The sequence below is a fragment of the Salminus brasiliensis genome, chromosome 12, assembly GCF_030463535.1.
Source record: "Salminus brasiliensis chromosome 12, fSalBra1.hap2, whole genome shotgun sequence".
In the NCBI taxonomy this organism is placed as follows: Eukaryota; Metazoa; Chordata; class Actinopteri; order Characiformes; family Bryconidae; genus Salminus; species Salminus brasiliensis.
In genome coordinates, this window is record NC_132889.1 from 38,428,483 (window position 1) to 38,450,080 (window position 21,598).

A 21,598-nucleotide genomic window follows, 5' to 3' on the forward strand; every position below is an offset into this window, starting at 1 on the left:
CATCATCTGCTAATGGAAAGGTTGACCACAGCGCCATCTGCTGTTTCAGAGAACAGCTGCATGAGTGCTGAATCACCTGTTTGACAACGTATTTAATAAAACCCACTACATCTCCTCACCTGTTTTATTTCTGAATATTTATTTCTATTTAATGTTTTCGGTATCAGTATTTTTATATATTATATTTAATAATTATTTCAGGGAATTTGGATCACAGGGACTTTTATGTTGAAATTTCCCCGCGGAAACACAAACACCGTGCTCTCAGAGACGCGCAGGAGTGAGCGAGCAGCTCTCAGGGGGTCGCACTCAAGTCGTTATAACAGCTTCATATCGCAGTTATAACGGTTATAGTACAGGCGTTATTAGTCTTTCATAGGGAGGACAAGGACGATGCCACGACGGAAGGTAAAAGCGGAGTCAGGGTTTGAGGCCTTTTAGACTGTGTGTGTGTAGGTGTGTGTGTGTGTGTAGGTGTGTGTGTGTGTGTGTGTGTGTGTGTGTATGTGTGTAATAACAGGGTGTAATGTCAGAGGTGTGTGTATTTCAGTGCTCCAGTCAGTGGATGGTGAATAAGGGGAGAATTCGTAGGTCGTAGCTGTGAACAGGCTGCAGCACTGGTGGTGGTGGTGGTGTTGTTGTTGTTTGTGTGTTTATGCTGCTGCTGATGATGATGATGGTGATGATGATGATGAAGATGGTGGTTGTAGACGCCTTTCAGACTGCTGTTTTGACATGTTGATGGAGGTGTTGGTGTTGATGATATTGGATTTAGAGATGGTGTTGATCTTGATGGTATGGATTTAGAGATGGTGTTGGTGTTGATGGTATGGATTTAGAGATGGTGTTGGTGTTGATGGTATGGATTTAGAGATGGTGTTGGTGTTGATGGTATGGATTTAGAGATGGTGTTGGTGTTGATGGTATGGATTTAGAGATGGTGTTGGTGTTGATGGTATGGATTTAGAGATGGTGTTGGTGTTGATGGTATGGATTTAGAGATGGTGTTGGTGTTGATGGTATGGATTTAGAGATGGTGTTGGTGTTGATGGTATGGATTTAGAGATGGTGTTGGTGTTGATGGTATTGGTTTTAGAGATGGTGTTGGTGTTGATGGTATGGATTTAGAGATGGTGTTGGTGTTGATGGTATGGATTTAGAGATGGTGTTGGTGTTGATGGTATGGATTTAGATATTATCATAATGTTAGGGATGCATCGATCTAGCTTTTTCAGTTCCGATACCGATACTGATACATAGACGGTCGATGTCCGATACCATTGCTGAATGAATAAACCGTATACCTCACCATGTGGAAGCAACTTAAGGCATCAGGATTGACTTAAACTTTTACTTATGATATAATATAGGAAATTAACACAGATATAAATGTACTAAATTGTCATTTATTTATTTATTTATTTGCACATTTAGTGCAGTCTCACGCCAACAAATTAAAGTAAAAGGATCGGATCTATTGATCGGCCTTATCCGATACCCGATCCAGCTAATTTAGTTAATATCGGGGCCGATACCTGATCCTAATATCGAATCGGTGCATCCCTACATAATATCACTGGGTGTTTTGTTGAGCTGTGTTTCTTGTGTCTCCTGTGTTTAGAGGAATGCGTGTAGTAGCTCCGATGGCACAGAGGACTCTGATTTCTCGGCTGATCACACAGACAGCTCGGAGAGCGACGCTCATGCCGTCAAAAACACTCGTCTCACTCGTTCTTCACTCCGACTCAGCCAGAACTCCCAAGGTACTTCCTTTCTTCTACAGAAACATTGGGACGCTGTTTTTTTTTTCGAGCCTATTTTAAAAGGTTAAATGTTATCCAGAACTCTTTAGGTGAGATTAGTCAGAGTGACGACTTCTCTGAGTCACCATGGTGATAGATTAAAAAGTGATAGATTGGCAAAAAAATCTAATTTACATAATTCCCCCTTTCATTTCCTCCAGACCTAATCAGTCAGCCAAGACACATATGTGGTGTCTAAAGTTTGTTTGTTTGGTTTTACAATGGGGCTACGAGTTGAGGCTAATGTTGCTAAAAAGCAATGGAAGCCTATGTACACCAATTAGCATGGTGCTAACAACAGGCCTAAATCACAAACATGGCTGATCCAGACAGAAATAAAATCACTAAGCGGGTTCCTGTGAAATAGGCTTAATAAACATGGCGGCTCTGTTTTAAGGGTGCATTAATAGTCCTAGGTTAGCTCAGGTCTAACTTTGGGGATTTTTGCCCAGTCTTCCTTGCAGAAGACTTCCAGTTCTCTAAAATTCTTGGACAAGAAAGATTTCAATTAAGGGTCATATGGACCAGTGCACCACCACTCCCAGGGTCGGCTTATCTTCATGAAGTTCTTTTGTAGTAAAATGGGGGGGGCTTCAAGTCTCTTGGGGTGGCCAAACTTTTGCATGGTGCATCTTTCCTGTTTTCCACTGCAAATATTGAACAGAATGTGGCAACTTTAACTTTATGAGCTCTAAAGATCAGAACTTCCTCACTCATTTTTACCCTGCTGTGAGCTTTATTTAATTGTTAGCTACGTTAGCTTCGTAACTCCAGTGTAACGTGAAAGAGGCCAACCTTAGTCCACGCCTGATGTTCTGTCCTGTCTGATTGACAGTGTTGGAGGTAAGCGAGGGAGTGTTTGAATGTGATTTGTTGCCGAACTATCACTTTAAGACTCTGTGTTTAGATTCCAGCCCTGTTGGGAACCCATCTGCTCTGGCCTCAGACGAGGTGATGAACTTTTCGACACGGCGAGTGACCCGTAGTCAACAGCAGGGGGAGCCGGTCGCAGCCAAGAAAGGCGAAACCCCTCTGCGGCACAGCGGCTCGGAGGCGGAGCAGCATGGGGGGATCTCAGACAGGGGTAGGAGGAGAAAGCAGCGTACTCCATGCTCCTTTACTCTGATCCCCACCCCATCGCCGCAAACCAGCTTGTTTTGTCTTCATTTGCTGCATGTTTTTTTATTATTATTATTATTTATAGTTTATGACCTACATGTCCTACAGAGCCCACAGTGCGGAGAACTGACTTCTGAATTGAATTGAATTATTAATATTAAAATGAGTTATTACTACATTGGGGTGTAATTGTTCACCTTTTTCATAGTTTGGTTTGGATCAATTTTTAAAAGTAGCTTTACAGAGATCCGGGTCTGAGACACTTAACAGCCAGTGGTGACAGTGGCAAAGGAAAAGCTCCCTCAGATCGAGAGGAAGAAACCTTGAAAGGGACCAATACTCTCAGTGTTATTGTGAGAGGAGGTTAAGCTGGGGTGAAGTCCATTCAGGCTATACAGTCCCATGCACAGCCAAGCATGGTGGGGAGATCGGTCCAGTGTCCAGGCTAGAAGCATTGAGCACCAGCATTGAGCAGCTCAGGACATGGGAGAGAGAGAATAGGGAGATATAAATTAGTTTCAGTTTGTGCCCTCTAGTGGTCGGGGTTTAAACACTAAATGAACCACTGTCTGACACCAATCTTTACATGCAAGCTATTCATTAATAATTAATACTGTGTTTCTGAGAATTCATGCAATATTACAAAGCGTAATCGTCGTCGATATATAGATCTTTTCTTACTCCCCTAGTGGTTTAGGGGTTTTCTAATTACAGCTGTGGAAATGAAAGGTTTAATAATATGTGTATGCACACACAGCAAGACAATAAATAAATAAATAAACAAACAAAAACAAACTGTGGTCCATATAATTCACACTATGGACCAAACTGTGGCCTACTGAGCCACAAAATGTGATGTCAGTTCAGAACCGTTTCAGGGCCAGTGATGATATTTAATATCAGTTAGATGAGATCTGAACTATTACATGACGTCTCTGAAGGTACAGATGTGTCAGTCTGTGCTGTTTGTTTATACAGATGTGAAGCAGGTGGCAGATCAGGATGAATCTCCCCCCCGGACCCCCACAGGAAATGCCCACTCCTCTGAGTCTGATATTGACATGTCCAGCCCCAATGTGTCTCACGACGAGAGCCTGGCGAAGGAGCTCTCTCTCAGAGAGTCCAGTCTGGCCCACCGGCCCAAACGCCGCCGCTTCCACGAGAGTTACAACTTCAACATGAAATGCCCGACCCCCGGCTGCAACTCACTGGGTTATTATTCAGTATCTACAGTATCCACTGTGAATTATTCAGTATCCACTATAAATGATTCAGTTACTATTATAAATGATTCAGTATCCACTGTGAATTATTCAGTATCCACTATAAGTGATTCAGTTACTGTTATAAATGATTCAGTATCAACTATAAATTATTCAGTATCTACTATAAATGATTCAGTAACTGTTATAAATGATTCAGTAACTATTCTAAATGATTCAGTATCTACTATAAATGATTCAGTAACTGTTATAAATGATTCAGTATCCGCTATAAATGATTCAGTATCCACTATGAACTGTTTAGTATCTCATATGAATTATTCACTGTCCAGTAAAATAATTTAGTATCCACTATGAATTATTCAGTATTTACTGTGGCCCTCCTAAGCTTCTTGCTTTCAGGGCACATCTGGATATATATATTTATATATATATATTTATTTGGGTTTTTGTACGTTTTTTGGTTGTTTTTTTTAACATTTATTTTTTTCCAGGACATTTGACAGGGAAGCATGAGAGGCACTTTTCCATATCTGGCTGTCCACTGTACCATAATCTATCAGCAGACGAGTGCAAGGTACCTGCAGTTACGTCCAGACTGGTAAGCTTCTCATTTCGGTGAATTGTAGAGCAGTGTCTCACAGAACCGATCCACCTTTGACTGCTTTTTGCTCCAGGTGAAGGCCAGTTCTCGGGACAAGCATGTTGAAGAGAGGACGCTGACCCACAGCCAGGACGATAATCGACATTCCACCCGTCATCAGGTACACTATGATGACAAAATACACCATGTCCAGAAGTATCCAGACAGCTCTACTGATGCTGAATTCAATAATTTGAAGGTGTGCGCATTTCTGAGACATACAGCTTGTACATGCCTTTCCAAAAGAGTAGAGGCTGTTACTGCAGAAAAGTGGGAAAACTGCCAGTTCAGACTCTTGATTTCTTTAAACAAAAAAAACCCTAGAGAGGCAGAGGTCCACATACTTTCGGACACACTGAGTGTCAGCATCTTCCTAATGTCGTGCCTGTGATGTGTTCCTCTCAGGCCCCTGCGGAGCGTCAGCTGCGCTACAAGGAGAAGGTGACGGAAATGAGGAGGAAGAGGAATTCTGCTCCTCTGAAGGAGCACAAAGAGAAATATGTGGTGAGCTTTATTATTAACCAGTGTTCTCTAGATTTATACATCCACTATGAATCATTTAATATCTACTATGAATGATTCGGTATCCACTATGAATGATTCATTATCCACTATAAATCATTTAATATCTACTATGAATGATTCAGTATCCACTATGAATTATTTAGTATCTATTACAAATGATTCATTATCCACTATAAATTATTTAGTATCTATTACAAATGATTCAGTATCCACTATGAATTATTTAGTATCTACTACGAATGATTCAGTATCCATTATAAATGATTTATTATCTACTATTAATGATTTGGTATCCACTATGAATTATTTAGAATCTACTATGAATGATTCATTATCCACTATGAATTATTTAGTATCTATTACAAATGATTCAGTATCCACTATGAATTATTTAGTATCTACTATGAATAATTCAGTATCCACTGTGAATTATTTAGTATCTACTATGAATAATTCAGTATCCACTGTGAATTATTTAGTATCTACTATAAATGATTCAGTATCCACTGTGAATTATTTAGTATCTACTAAGAATGATTCAGTATCCACTATGAATTATTTAGTATCTACTACGAATGATCCACTATCACTTATGAATGACTCAGTATTCAGTAACTGACTTTTGTAAGCTTTATTGCAGCAAGGTTACATTTTAAAGTGAAAACACAGTTTTTTAAAGTGTATAAATGATTATTAGAGACCCTCTGTTCATCTCTTCGTCTCTCTGGTTTTCCTGAAGGAGCACAGGCAGGCTCATGGTGCGAGTCGTGAGCCGCTGCTGGAGAACATCACCAGTGATTACGACCTGGAGCTGTTTCGGAAAGCTCAGGCACGTGCCTCGGACGATCTTGTAAGAGAGAAAACTCATCACCTGTTCTCCCTCTTTTTTCTTCCCTCCCTCTCTCTCCCATGAGGCCAGCTCCCTCGCTCGATCCTGAGCAGGACGCTGAGGTGTTGTCTGATGGGCCTGGAGTCTACGCTATAAATGTTCTGGACTCCCTGTCTTTCTCTGTGACCTTTGCTCCATCTGTCTCTCTCTCTCTTTTCTCTCTCTTTCTGTCATTGTTTTTTTCACTTTCTGTCTCTTTCGCTTTTCTGTGTCTCTCACTTTCTCACTCTGTGCATTCTTAAGTCCATGTCCACTAAATGACAGACCATGACATTCATTTTTAGCTTCACTTTTCTATTATTTTCTTTTAGTAATTAGTTGCATTAAAAGCTAAAAAAAAATCCTTTTTTTAATTTTTGCATTCATTTCCTCTCCCAGTAGCTCACTCTGCAGATCTCAGCCTGGCTGGTGGTGTAACTGTCAGTAAAGCCTCTCTGTCTCTCCCTCTTTCTCTGGCCTGTCCGGCCTGTAGGAGAAGCTGCGGCTCCAGGGTCAGGTGTCTGAGGGCAGTAATATGATTAAAACCATCATATTCGGGCGCTATGAGCTGGACACCTGGTACCACTCGCCCTATCCTGAGGAATACGCCCGGCTGGGGCGTCTCTACATGTGCGAATTCTGCCTGAAATACATGAAGAGTCAGACCATCCTCAGAAGACACATGGTAGCGTCATCTCTCATGTTCTAATTCTGACAGACTGTAATACACTACAGGAAGCGTAGGGGGCGCTCTATAATGCTCTATAATGTTCCTATGATCCACACGCTCATTCTGACAGACTGTAATACACTACAGGAAGCGTAGGGGGCGCTCTATAATGCTCTATAATGTTCATATGATCCACACGCTCATTCTGACAGACTGTAATACACTACAGGAAGCATAGGGGGCGCTCTATAATGCTCTATAACGTTCATATGATCCACACGCTCATTCTGACAGACTGTAATACACTACAGCAAGCGTAGGGGGCGCTCTATAATGCTCTATAATGTTCATATGATCCACACGCTCCTTCTCTGTGTTCTGCAGGCAAAATGTGTGTGGAAGCATCCGCCAGGCGATGAGATCTACAGAAAAGGCGTGATTTCTGTTTTTGAAGTGGACGGCAAGAAAAACAAGGTAGAAATATATCAAAGAAAAATAATAATACTAAATTAAAATTATGCCATTGATAATTAATATTGCCTTTGCAGTGTCAGTCAGTTATCTGGATTTTGAAAGCATGCCATTCAACATGCAGAACTATTGCATGTTTCTGCTCAACCCTGCTGACCATGCTGTCCTCACTGTGACAGATCTACTGCCAAAACCTGTGCCTCCTAGCCAAGCTGTTCCTGGACCACAAAACTCTGTACTATGATGTGGAGCCCTTTCTCTTCTACGTGATGACTGAAGCAGACAACACCGGCTGTCACCTCGTGGGGTATTTCTCAAAGGTAAACAACACCTATATACACTATATGGGCAAAAGTATTGGGACACACCTCTTAATCATTGAATTCAGGTGTTTCATTCAATCCCAGTCAGCCACAGGTGTATAAAATCAGCCTCTAGTCCTGCAGTCTGTCTTTCCTCCACACATCAGTGAAAGAACGGGAGGTTCTGAAGAGCTCACTGAACTCCAGCGTGGTTCTGTATGTAATAGGAGACACCGCTGCACCAACAACAAGTCAGCTGGTGAAATCTCCTCCCTCCTAGATCTTCCTCCATCAGCTGTGAGTGGTGTTATTATTGAACAGTGGAAGAGTTTAGGAGGAACAGCTCACAGAGAGCAGCTCAGCCACCGAGTGTCTGTCAGACCACATAAAGTTACAGAGCGGGGTCAGGGCCGAGTGCTGAGCTCAGAGCAGAGTGCAGAAAAGCCTCCAACTGACTCAGTAACTGCAGCAGAGCTCCAGACCTGCTGCTGCTGGGAGAGCTTAGAGCAAAGAGGGACCAACACCTTATTAATACAGCCTACCACGTGTTTTTGTCCATATAGTGTCAGAACACCCCCATTTTTTCTAGTTTTTCTGACATTTAAGCTTCAACCCCATTAAAAATTCTTGGTAAAAGGGAAGCAGTAGTGTTTTAGGAGCTTTGAGGACAAACATGAACTAAGAACTGAAAAATAATATAAATGGTAAAAAAGGGCTTTTTTTAAGGGAACAAGTCATTCTTTACAACTTAGCATGTCTGTATCAATGGAAGCAGTGGAACTCTTTAATTTAAAGAAACTCCAGAAGGCCAGTTTCTAAGAGTCAGAATCTGATTAGCCGCTCACATGACCACACCTTGTAGCTCAGCAGCTACAGTTTCCTGGAGCTGCAGGTTTGACTGCAGGTGGTATGGAGGTAATAACAGCAGTGCTAACATGGCTTGCTTGCTACTTAAAAACACTTGGGGTGTTCTAAAACTTTTGACTGGTAGTATAGCTTTCAGTCAGATGCTGCTGAGATGATCCTCAAGCTCTTTTTTCTTCACGCAGGAGAAGAACTCCTTCTTGAACTACAACGTGTCCTGCATCCTGACCATGCCGCAGTACATGCGACAGGGCTATGGCAAGATGCTGATTGACTTCAGTGAGTTTCGGCCACAACCAAACCCAGACAGATCACAGCTCATTTACATACAACCACAACCAAACCCAGACAGATCACAGCTCATTTACATACAACCACTACCAAAACCAGACAGATCACAGCTCATTTACATACAACCAAAACCAAACCCAGAAAGATCACAGCTCATTTACATACAACCAAAACCAAAACCAGACAGATCACAGCTCATTTACATACAACCACAACCAAACCCAGACAGATCTCAGCTCATTTACATACAACCACTACCAAAACCAGACAGATCACAGCTCATTTACATACAACCACAACTAAAACCAGACAGATCACAGCTCATTTACATACAACCAAACCCAGACAGATCGCAGCTCATTTACATACAACCAAAACCAAAATCAGACAGATCACAGCTCATTTACATACAACCAAAACCAAAATCAGACAGATCACAGCTCATTTACATACAACCACAGCCAGATTCATAGGCCTCGTCAGTAACGGCGCCACAGCGCACAAAGCAGTCCTGTTACTGACGTTACTGCGATGTTTCACAGCACAGCTCAGTCTTCGTACCTCCACACCTAACCTCAGTAACAGCCAACCAAAACCCAAACCATCACACTTTAAATCAGTTGGTCTTTGATGTCCATGTGCTGATAACGCTGGTTTTCTGAGCCTCCTGGTGAGGCTGGTGTGAAGTTGATAGACCCCGAAGAAGATAACGAAGTCACCATTTGTCTGCTCCTATTCCCCAGACAGTTCCATATGTAATAACATGGCAAAACTAAAATAAATCAAATGAAAACAATCGATACATACAATACTGAAAACTCACTAGGAGATAAAAAACACAAGCACCGACACCCCGCCAGTCTGCGGCATTAGATTTAGCTGCTAGACCGGACTCGTCCTCACACAGAGACTGAAAACAGCAGCTCGACAACAAGCTTATTTCACCATCTGTGAACTGACCTCCGTGCTGAATATGAAGATTATTAAAAACTTCAGGAGGCCGCTGCCCACTACTGGCCGAAACCAGCCAAGGTCCTGTTGGACCGTTCTCTGTGACCGTCAAATTCTGTGACCTCAGTGGGTAGTTTCTGAGTTTTCTAAAGTGTGCGGTCACATATTCTGACAGACAGACATGATCAGATTCTGTGACTGCACTGTTTCTTCTAGAAGTGACGCTGCCAGAAAGTGTGAGCCCTGTATACTTCTATAAGAAACAAGTGAAATAGATGTTTAAACATACATGAAGTAACCTTTGAAAACCTTTGAAAATGACAGTGCATAACATGAAATATAAATATAATAAAATATAAATAGAGTAAATTCATGTTAAATTACAATTTAATGTAAAAAGGACCAATTTGTAATGTCAGTAACACTTGCACTGTTGTCTTCATAATATTTTTGTTTGAATGCTTCAGTTTTAAGAAAATAAATAAGTAGAACAAGGTAGCGCAATGCAAGAATTTTACAAACACATTTTGAAGGATGTGTCATGGCGGGTTAGGCCAGACACAGAGGGACGAACACTCGCAAAACACCTGAAAAACACACCTGAGACCCCGGGGGTTTAGTTGGGGAACCAGCCGCAGAACCAAAAACAGCTAGGCCGACCAAACCTGGCCCTGCAGCGTGGAAGTGGGTCGCCTAGCTGGAGCGAGAGCCAAGGGTCTATCTTGCGCCTCGCTGATAACATGGACCAAGAGCCGAAGCTGGCCTAAACGCACCGTGAGCCGCATCGGGAACCTCTCGGGCTACTTCAAGGTCCCAAACTTGCAATTCTTGGCCAGGAGCTCCGCATCGAAGCTCCTTAGGTACCCCCAGTCTCAGGTGAAACACATGAACATGAAACAAGACACTGAACCCAACAATGAACCAAACGAGGAGGAAGTCCTTATTTGGGTCTGTGGGCGGCGGCTTGGAATCGCCCCGGGAGAGGGCGCGATACTGAGGGCTGACAGGATGAAAAGTATCGTATAATTATCGTTATCGGCAGTCCCAGAAAATAGAGATAACATTTTTTTTGTCAATGTCGCACACCCCTAATTACCTTATTGAACGATAGTTCTGTCCTTCCTCTGCCTTGGTTCTGTTTCTGACTTCGTAGTATTTTTAGTTGCATTTGTAAAGCGAACTTGGGACCACTTTGGACCAGTGTGTTAGACACCACTCTCACCACTTACAGCATCATCAGAACACCAACTAAGGGAACATCTACTGGACATCCCTACAGCACAGTTCCTGAGCCTGTAGACTCTGTAGTGTAGGTGTAGTGAAGCTGTTCTGGTGGATTAACGTTGACTTAATCTACACGAAATACACTGAAAACCCGAACACCTGCAGGAACTGCTGACACAGCAATATAATATTATTAATAACAGCAACACTGTCACAGAAACCAAACAAGCAAAGCCTACCAAATAAACTCCAAAATCCCATAAACAGGCAAATTCACAAACCAGGAACTGGCATGAACACAAACACAGGAGCAGGAACATTTGTAGACAAGGGACGACTAAAACAAAGGGGTACTTAGCCACTAACAAGAGACTCACAAGGAACACCTGGGACTAACAAGGGGGCGTTGCTACAACTGAGACACTGGTGGAAACACTAATAAACAGGCGTGGCTAGGGCAGACAAGACATAAACAGAGCCATGTGCTCCCAAAACCAAACAGGGGCAGGCTTGACAAACACAATTTAGGTGAATATTTTTTACAGTTAAAATGTAATGATGAATTTATTTAGTCCGAAAAAGGGTGCATACTTTAATGAATATTATTCAAATCAGCTGTAATCAATGCAGTTGATCAGCGGCCCACACGTCTACCAGCGTTGTGAGGAAGCTGGGATCAGTATCATGTTACAGTGTCTCCTGTTCCCTGTGTCCGAAGGCTACCTGCTGTCTAAAGTGGAGGAGAAGGTGGGCTCGCCAGAGCGGCCGCTGTCTGACCTCGGCCTCATCAGCTACAGGAGCTACTGGAAGGAGGTGCTGCTGCGGTACCTGCACAACTTCCAGGGGAAAGAGATCTCCATTAAAGGTAACAGCAAAACACCCGAGCAGTGTAATAAAAAAGGACTGGTGAGATTAGACGATTAGATGTTTTCATACGCTGAATTGACTGGTTTTCAACAGAGATCAGCCAGGAAACAGCCGTGAACCCAGTCGACATCGTCAGCACGCTGCAGTCACTCCAGATGCTCAAATACTGGAAAGGGAAGCACTTGGTCCTAAAGAGACAGGTAAGCACCGTCTAATATACTAATTATAACCCGTAGTTATTGTCATGCAGTGATTGCTACTGTGTAGTTTATGCAGTTACTAATTGGAGTTATGACATTACTGAATTTTGGGAGAGGTCCTCCTCCTCAACCCTATATATACATATACAACGTCCCATATCCTCACATGCTGTCTATCAACCTAACGCTCCAGACACCTCGCACCTGTATAATCTCCGCTACCCCATGTTTCTCGTTCCTTCCTTTTATGGTTTCCTCAGACGTTCTGAATTTACTTCACCTTCACCTCTCATAATCCTCCACTCTCCAGTAAACCAGTAACTACTCCAGTATACCTCCTCACACTGTCCACCTCCCTAATTCCAGCCGGACCTTCTCCATTTCTCGTCCGCCGCTGTTCATCACAGAATCCGGCTCTGTCGCCACCCGTCACTGGTTTCATCACTACCTACAGCTACACCCACTCATCTAAAACCTGTGCAGCCTCCGCAGCATCTCGTCAAGGTCCCAATACATGCCCAGGACCTCATCATAGCCCACCAACGTCTAGCGTCCTTGTCCTCGTCCTTGACTCGGCTTCACACATCTGCCTCGAAGCCGCCCTGACCCCAGCATCCCTGTTCGCCTCCCCGTTCAGGCTCCCTCAGGCGTGGTCCATACTAGCACTGTTTATTGTTGTGTCTCACTAATCAGCCTCTTTCTTATGATCTAAGACAGACTGACCATTTCTGAATTCTGACCATGATTTCATTTATCACTAATACTAATAACACAGTCATCGAATTGCCCGCCCCCTGTTTTCTGTGCATAACTCTGATATGCAAAACCTTTCTCTAGGACCTGATTGATGAATGGAGATCCAAAGAGATCAAGCGTGGAAACAGCAAGACCATCGACCCCACAGCCTTGAAATGGAGCCCACCTAAAGGAATGTAATGGACCCCCAGCACCTTTCCCACACTTCCCCTGCGTCTCTATGGTCACTGTTAGAAAACCTTACTGCATAATAAACAATAGCTACCGTCTCCGCTACAGTCAGCATGTTCTCTAAACTAGCCGTGTTGCGTAAAGAGCTAGTTCAGATTTACAATCCTGCTCCTGAGTCCCTGAACTGCACATTTTAGTGCCATCCTGCTCCAGGAGGCAGCAGGATGGTTAGACAAGAGGGTGTAGGCCTGTATTTTGGTATTTTTAGGCCAGGACCAGACTTCTTGTTCTCCACAGGGGTGCTATTAGGTCAATAGCTTTTACTAGCCATTATAGATATTATTTATTATTAACAACAGACAAGAAGTTCATATTAAACAGGACGGGACGTCCTAAAGATGAACAGCCAACTCCTGTACTTCTATATAATGTACAAATGTACAAAATATATGATTCAGCGTTTTAAGATTCAGCATTTCTCGTGCCAAAAGTGGAAACTCAGCTGTGGTGCTCCAATTTGCCAGGAATTGTGTCACAGAAAAACAGCCAGCCACCCTCAAAAAATGCTTTCTGTCAAGCAACAATGCTGCTAGAATCCTGCTCACAGCTGATAGAGCCTCTGAGCAGTGTGTCTTACAGTCTTTCTGTGATAGCAACCCTGGCTTTGCATTCCTATTACATGTGGCTTTGTAGTAGATATGGAGCAGCTTGTTGTTTCTCATTTGTTCCAGTAGGGGGCAGTGCAGAGGTTTGCCAAGATGTAAATTTCATGATTTGGGTGGGTCACGGTTCTGACTTGACCCTGATTCAGCCCATGATTACTGAGGCTGTGGAAAGTGCACATCCATATATATATATATATATATATATATATATATATATATATAACCACTTAGCCACTACTGTCCCAGTAGTTGGGGACATGCTGAAGGCCTACTGTCCCCAACTACTGGGACAGTAGTGGCTTAGTGCTTTTATATATATATATGGATTTGGAGGTTTACCAAGCTGTAAATTTCATGATTTGGGTGGGTCGCAGTTCTGACTTGACCCTGATTCAGCCCATGATTAATGAGGTTATGTGCTAAAATGTGCACTAGGGGGAGTTTTACAAGAGCAGGACTTTACAAATACTGGGCTAGCCGTATAAGCCTAGCTAACGCTTCAACAGTAGCAATATTAGTAATATTACTCTGTCTGTCACAGAAACGGCGAGTGAAACACTGTCGGTGCGAAACGTGGGAAAATGTGGACCTGCTTGTACCACTGGAAATAACTCCATCCCGTTACTTAATCCACCATTTCAGCACATTCAGCATTCAGACGCTTTCTTTCCTTTAGCTACCTCTGATTTACTACGATTTCAAATATACGGAGGAATGTTTGGTCGTAGCAGAATACTGACGTTTTGGTATACTGTATTTTTTATGGTCTGAAAATAGGCGTAAATTGGGATAGTTGAACTAATAGGGAATGTTTTAGTCTGATTAATGGTCTAACATAGCCTAACTAGACCTAACGCACAATGTTGAGATGTAGCAGAACGTTTGACCCATCCCTTCACATCACTTATGAGTAACACTCTTCTAATATTTCAGAAAATAACAGAATAATTGATGGACAATCCCAGAATGGCACGTTTTCATTAGAGGAGGGATGATATTTTAGATATGGCATTATTTGTACATATTATTATTACTATTATTATTATTATTATTATTACTACAGTTGCAGTGAAGTAAACCATAATAATTATTCTTATTAAACTGTGTCATCCTGTGGCAGCTATAGTCACTGTATGCCTTGGCTGCTGAAGCAGTCTCTGCATTGGCCTGTTTGTGAATGTAGAGTAGGATATCCCTCACGTCCTCTGAACTTTGGTCATGCACTAGTAAAGCACTGTCCGCACAGCACCGCCCGAACGCCTGTCTGATGGTCATGATGTCGGTTTGATGTTGTGCAGCACTTTGTTTTTGCTTCTTCCCAAATAAAAACTCTGATCCAATCGAAACCTCTTGGTCGGCTGGTGGGAGAATAATAATCACGTCTGTCTGTTTGTCCTCAGTGCAACTGTACGTCTGAATGAACGGGGGTGAACACACAGTCTCAGGCTTGTTTGCTATTGAGCGACGATGCCACTAGAATCCTGCACACTTCCACCAAACTGTAAACTCCACTGTAGGTTGTAGGTTAATAATGGTCTAACATAGCCTAACTAGACATAACGCACACGCATGTAGCAGAAAGTCTGACCCATCCCTTCACATCACTTGCATTTACATTTAAGGCATTTAGCAGACGTTCTTCTCCAGAGTGACTTACAGAAGAGCTTCACTGTTTACTGAAGAAGAACCTCAGCTAGTTTAAATAGACTAAAATTCAGATCCTCTAATCTTAGACTCTACTAAACACAAGTCAATATGGAGACCATAATACTCTTCTCTTAACCTGAGTCCTCTCAGAAGAGGAGGGTCTTCAGTCTGGGTTTGAAGACAGCGAGCGTCGGACTCTGCTGTTCGGACACCCAGGGGAAGTTCGTTCCACCACTTCGGTGCAGGACAGTAAAAAGTCTGGACGCTCGTCTTCAGTGGATCTTAAAGGATGGCGGGTCGAGCCGAGCCGTACTTGAAGCTGGAAGGCCTCTTGGTGCAGATCGAATTTTGACCATCGCCATCAAGTACGGAGGGGCTGGCTGGTCCTGTCTTGGCTTTGTAGACCAGAGTCAGGGTTCTGAATCTGATTTGTGTCTGAAGGGTGTGACCAGCTAGAAGAGAGCTGCAGTGGAAAAGTCTTGAAGTGACGAGAGACTGAACGAGCAGCTGGGCGACTCTCTAGAGAGGAAGGGTTGAATTCTCCATTACTTCCACTCTTATAATAAAACTATTGCTATGTATTACAGTGCAGTTAGAAAGCTTCCTTATTTACACATGCCAGATCTCATCTCCACTTCCACAGTTCCCCTGAAATGCCAGTTTTGAGTAACAGTCTGTAGTCCACTGTAGTCCACTGCAGAAACCGCAAGCTACAAATTACTCCTCTTAGCTTTTCCTGCCTCATGGGCTTTGATAACTGTTGTTTTTTCAGATCTTCAGACGGTGGATTAGAGCTGAAGAGTCCCAGAATTTATAAAGCTTGGAAATTTGACCGTTCCTCATTATAGTTGCTTGACCAGGCAAGAAAAAAATATTCACCATTAGTGTTGGACTGGTTGGACTTCCTCTGTCCAACAGTTGCAGCTTGTTGAGCCCGAACCCACAACCCTGTCAGCAATAGTAGCCCGGAGCTCTAACCACTAAGCCACCACTGTCCCAGTAGTTGGGGACATGCTGAAGGCCTGATTTACTAATAAATGTCATATGTACACACTATATATATATATATACACATGTACCCAACTACTGGGACAGTGGTGGCTTAGTGGTTAGTGGTTGTATATATATATACAAACATATACACACATGTACTGGGAAGAATGTGTAATGCAGAACTCCATCTGTGAAAAGACCACCCATAACTAACACACACACACACATGCAGTGAAAACCATAGTATGACCCATTCAAATGTCTTTTAAAAAGTATATATTTTATATATTGTGAGTACATATATATACAATATAGTGTAGATATATATAGTGTATATACATATGACATTTATTACTAAATCAAGCCTTCAGCATATCCCCAACTACTGGGACAGTGGTGGCTTAGTGGTTAGTGGTGTTATATATATATGGATGTGTACTTTCCACAGTGCTTCCCATGTGTATATATGTATATATATATAATATATATATATTATCAATTGCGAATCATCCTTTAACTGGTAATGGAAACAGTGAGGTCCCTCAGCCTGCAGCGGGGATTTGTGCGGGTCTGGCAACCCGGGCTGGAGGAAGCACGTGGTCGCAGAGCAGGAAGCCGAGAGCAGCACAGGGCGAATGGAAAAGGTACGAAAATAAAGAGGAAAATCAATCAAATGTTCAATATTATTTTTCAGCGAAGTTTAATAAGTTTTATGAGGGTAAACAGGCTGATCTGCCGCTAACATTAAGCCGCTGCTCTGGGAGTGAGATCCGTGGTGGAGCTCCGCGTCTGTGTGGCAGTAACAGCTGAGTGATGCAGGAACAGGAGAGACTGTTAATATAACATATTATTATTAATATAACACAAATATCATATTATATACCATTAATATAACACAAATATCAGATTATATACCATTAATATAACACAAATATCAGATTATATACCATTAATATAACATAAATATCATATTATATACCATTAATATAACACAGATATCATATTATATACCATTAATATAACACAAATATCATATTATATACCATTAATATAACACAAATATCATATTATATACCATTAATATAACACAAATATCATATTATATACCATTAATATAACACATATCATATTATATACCATTAATATAACACAAATATCATATTATATACCATTAATATAACATAAATATCATATTATATACCATTAATATAACACAAATATATACCATTAATATAACATAAATATCATATTATATACCATTAATATAACACAGATATCATATTATATACCATTAATATAACACAAATATCATATTATATACCATTAATATAACACAAATATCATATTATATACCATTAATATAACATAAATATCATATTATATACCATTAATATAACACAAATATATTATATACCATTAATATAACATAAATATCATATTATATACCATTAATATAACAAATATCATATTATGTACCATTAATATCATATTATATACCATTAATATAACACAAATATCATATTATATACCATCAATATATCATATTATATACCATTAATATATCATATTATATACCATTAATATAACACAAATATCATATTATATACCATACATTATATATATATATATATATATATATATATATATATATATATATATATATATATATGGTATATAATGCCATATATATTAATGGTATTATATACCATTAATATAACATAAATATCATATTATATACCATTAATATAACACAAATATCATATTATATACCAAACATCCTCAGTCATCAACATATTACACATTTAATTAGCCTAGTGTGCTTTACATGATACCATTAGAGAGGCAGAGACTAGAAGGGAAAGGTAAATATTCTAATAGGAATAATGATACTAATAATTACACCATTTATTATTATTATTATTATTATTATTATTATTATTATTATTGTATCTGCAAACTAATAAATATACAGTATATATATATATAGAAATATTTATTAAGTATGTAAATATACTAAATATAACAAGATGTTGGTGTGTATATATATAATTTATTATACAGAATAATAGATGTATTTATGTTATTATTATTATTATTATTATTATTATTATTGTGGTTGTTTAAGGTCGGCAGATGTTGTGTGTAGAGCAGCTACTTGTGAATGATCTACTCCAGTGGTCTTCAGAGCCCACCCAAACTAATCCATCTCCCCAAACACCTGAAGCAAACCAGCAGGGAAACCAGCTGTTCAACTTAAATAAAGTGGACTTTCGGGACTTTCTGACCACAGTGTGGGCAACCCTGGACTTTATATCGCTGCTGTCGAATGAAGACCATGTATCTCCATTTTTGTCAATTTTTAGCTTTCCTCATCAGCTGAACACTTTAGCTGCTCTGTACACTGAGCGATTACCTTTGGATGGATGGGCCAATAGAAATGCTCCTAAATGACTTATGTATTATATTTTTATATGAAATATTTGTGGGGTGGTGTTTTTCTGTGTTGCATAGAAAATATGCAACACAATATGCACTTTGAAAGATATCAGGTATATCACAGCCCTGGGTTCTGTGTTACAGGTGTTAGCTTTAAGCTGAAGATGACTCAGATGGACCTGCTCGTCACTAACGTGGCTGAACTCTTGGCCACTGCGGTACACGAAGTTCTGCGTCTAATGGGCCAGGCCGTGTCCGAGTACCGAGAAGAGTCGGCCAAAATGCGTCAGGAGAATCAGAAGCTACAGCGTAAACTTGAGGAACTGCGAAAGAGGCTGGATATCTCAGGTTAGACTGAAAGTGTGTAGCTGTGCGATTTATACTGAAACGTGACAAATATAAAAAATTTTTTGGTTACATTATTTGGTTTGGTTACATTATAGAGCGCCCCCCTACGCTTCCTGTAGTGTATTACAGTCTGTCAGAATGACCATGTGGATCATATGATCGTTATAGGGCATTATAGAGCGCCCCCTACGCTTCCTGTAGTGTATTACAGTCTGTCAGAATGAGCGTGTGGATCATATGAACAGTATAGAGCATTATAGAGCGCCCCCTACGCTTCCTGTAGTGTATTACAGTCTGTCAGAATGAGCGTGTGGATCATATGAACAGTATAGAGCATTATAGAGCGCCCCCTACGCTTCCTGTAGTGTATTACAGTCTGTCAGAATGACCATGTGGATCATATGATCGTTATAGGGCATTATAGAGCGCCCCCTACGCTTCCTGTAGTGTATTACAGTCTGTCAGAATGAGCGTGTGGATCATATGAACAGTATAGAGCATTATAGAGCGCCCCCTACGCTTCCTGTAGTGTATTACAGTCTGTCAGAATGAGCGTGTGGATCATATGAACAGTATAGAGCATTATAGAGCGCCCCCTACGCTTCCTGTAGTGTATTACAGTCTGTCAGAATGACCATGTGGATCATATGATCGTTATAGGGCATTATAGAGCGCCCCCTACGCTTCCTGTAGTGTATTACAGTCTGTCAGAATGAGCGTGTGGATCATATGAACATTATAGAGCATTATAGAGCGCCCCCTACGCTTCCTGTAGTGTATTACAGTCTGTCAGAATGACCATGTGGATCATATGATCGTTATAGAGCATTATAGAGCGCCCCCTATGCTTCCTGTAGTGTATTACAGTCTGTCAGAATGAGCGAGTGGATCATATGAACATTATAGAGCATTATAGAGCGCCCCCTACGCTTCCTGTAGTGTATTACAGTCTGTCAGAATGAGCGTGTGGATCATATGATCATTATAGGGCATTATAGAGCGCCCCCTACGCTTCCTGTAGTGTATTACAGTCTGTCAGAATGAGTGCGTAGATCATAGGAACATTAAAGTTCATATACAAAGTTACCTACTTAGACACTCAACACCACCAATCGTTACCTCCTCAGATGCAGTGCAGCAAGTCTCATCTTCCGGAGCTGCTGAAGAGGCCAGCTCTGAGGTACGTCATGAGCCAGTACTGGACTGTAGACAAGGAGAACAGGAGCCATTGGTGGCAGAGGCAGAGAAAGAGGGTGATGAACCTCAAAACCTGTCATTCAAAGAGGAAAAACCCCAAATCCTGCTGGAACCAGAGGAACCCAAGTCTCCAACATACATCAGATCTCCAAAGAGAAGGAGGCCCTTCTCAAGGTTCAGGAAATCCACCCCGACCTCACCAAACATCCACGCAGCACCAGAGAACAGCGAGTTGGAAACGGCACAGTGTGCGATTTTAAATAACATTAAACTGGAATCAAGTCCTGAGCCTCCAGAATGTTCCAGAGCAGGTCAGTCCGATGGTCTACTAGCACACGATGATGTTTTCAACACACTGGACAATATGGCCCTAGAAGATGGACAGAACCACCAGCCCTACAGCCCAGGCCACACTGAGCCTGCCTATATGACACAAGACCACTACGCACACATGCTCGGTTCTAGGGTGGAGAACATGCTGGACCTCGCCAACTCGTCGCGTCTCGGCATGAGGAGGGAAGGCTCGCATGCCTGCCATGTCTGCGGCAAAACCTTCGCGTCGTCTTCCAGCCTTGGAGCGCACTTCGTGTGCCACTCTAACGAGCGGCCGTTTGCGTGCAACTGCTGTAACTTCAGGTTCAGCCGGTTAGCGGACCTGAAGAAGCATGAGCGCATTCACACAGGAGAAAGGCCGTATAACTGTGCTCTCTGTGGAAGGAGGTTCAATCGCACGGAGAACCTTCGACGACACCTGAGGAAGGTCCACCATGGAGCGATGCTTTAGAGAGAGGGATTTCACACTCAAATGCTTAAATGTAGCTACTGTTGTGAGGTTGGACTACATGCACAGAACACTGGTAAAAAATCCAACTCTAATAATCAACTCTAATCAGAGACTGTAGCTCCGCCTCCTCAGTGTATATCACAATACCTACATTTAGAGTGTTATTAATATTCACCCTAATGAGAGACTGTAGCTCCGCCTCCTCAGTGTATATCACAATACCTACATTTAGAGCGTTATTAATATTCACCCTAATGAGAGACTGTAGCTCCGCCTCCTCAGTGTATATCACAATACCTACATTTAGAGCGTTATTAATATTCACCCTAATGAGAGACTGTAGCTCCTCCTCCTCAGTGTAAATCACAATACCTACATTTAGAGCGTTATTAACATTCACCCTAATGAGAGACTGTAGCTCCGCCTTCTCAGTGTATATCACAGTACCTACATTTAGAGCGTTATTAATATTCACCCTAATGAGAGACTGTAGCTCCGCCTCCTTAGTGTATATCACAATACCTCCTGTATACCACAGACCCTCCTGTAGTGGGGGTCTTCTCCATCTAGGGTGAATATTA

The 21,598-nt window shown here is 41.6% G+C and overlaps 2 protein-coding genes across 3 annotated transcripts; both read left to right on the forward strand.

Moving 5' to 3' along the window:
* The first annotated feature begins 253 nt into the window (after window positions 1-253).
* On the forward strand, window positions 254-14,991 carry kat7a (K(lysine) acetyltransferase 7a). 2 transcript variants are annotated; one of them, XM_072693748.1, is made up of 15 exons: window positions 254-408; window positions 1,622-1,763; window positions 2,710-2,886; window positions 3,900-4,133; window positions 4,639-4,745; window positions 4,822-4,908; window positions 5,193-5,291; window positions 6,052-6,162; window positions 6,674-6,865; window positions 7,235-7,324; window positions 7,501-7,641; window positions 8,673-8,766; window positions 11,672-11,818; window positions 11,914-12,020; window positions 12,858-14,991. In XM_072693748.1, the coding sequence occupies exons 1-15, from the start codon at window positions 394-396 to the stop codon at window positions 12,954-12,956; spliced, it is 1,842 nt and encodes a 613-aa protein (XP_072549849.1). In that variant the 5' UTR covers window positions 254-393; the 3' UTR covers window positions 12,957-14,991. The 2 variants fall into 2 exon arrangements, with proteins under 2 accessions (XP_072549849.1, XP_072549850.1); XM_072693749.1 differs by having other exon boundaries at window positions 6,052-6,141.
* A 1,870-nt stretch (window positions 14,992-16,861) lies between these two features.
* On the forward strand, window positions 16,862-21,286 carry LOC140574307 (uncharacterized). Its single transcript, XM_072694097.1, has 3 exons — window positions 16,862-16,896; window positions 18,833-19,036; window positions 20,164-21,286. Exons 2-3 carry the CDS (start codon window positions 18,853-18,855, stop codon window positions 21,015-21,017), a joined length of 1,038 nt encoding a protein of 345 aa, XP_072550198.1. The 5' UTR covers window positions 16,862-16,896; window positions 18,833-18,852; the 3' UTR covers window positions 21,018-21,286.
* The last annotated feature ends 312 nt before the right edge of the window (window positions 21,287-21,598 follow it).

What these genes read in the sequence shown, in the direction of transcription:
- kat7a (XM_072693748.1), top strand. An exon ending in TCGTGGGGTATTTCTCAAAG is followed by an intron (nt 7,642 to 8,672) that starts GTAAACAACACC and finishes TTCTTCACGCAG; the next exon opens with GAGAAGAACTCCTTCTTGAA. An exon ending in ACTTGGTCCTAAAGAGACAG is followed by an intron (nt 12,021 to 12,857) that starts GTAAGCACCGTC and finishes ACCTTTCTCTAG; the next exon opens with GACCTGATTGATGAATGGAG.
- LOC140574307 (XM_072694097.1), top strand. Translation starts at nt 18,853, where the DNA reads ATGACTCAGATGGACCTGCTCGTCACTAACGTGGCTGAACTCTTGGCC. An exon ending in AAAGAGGCTGGATATCTCAG is followed by an intron (nt 19,037 to 20,163) that starts GTTAGACTGAAA and finishes TTACCTCCTCAG; the next exon opens with ATGCAGTGCAGCAAGTCTCA.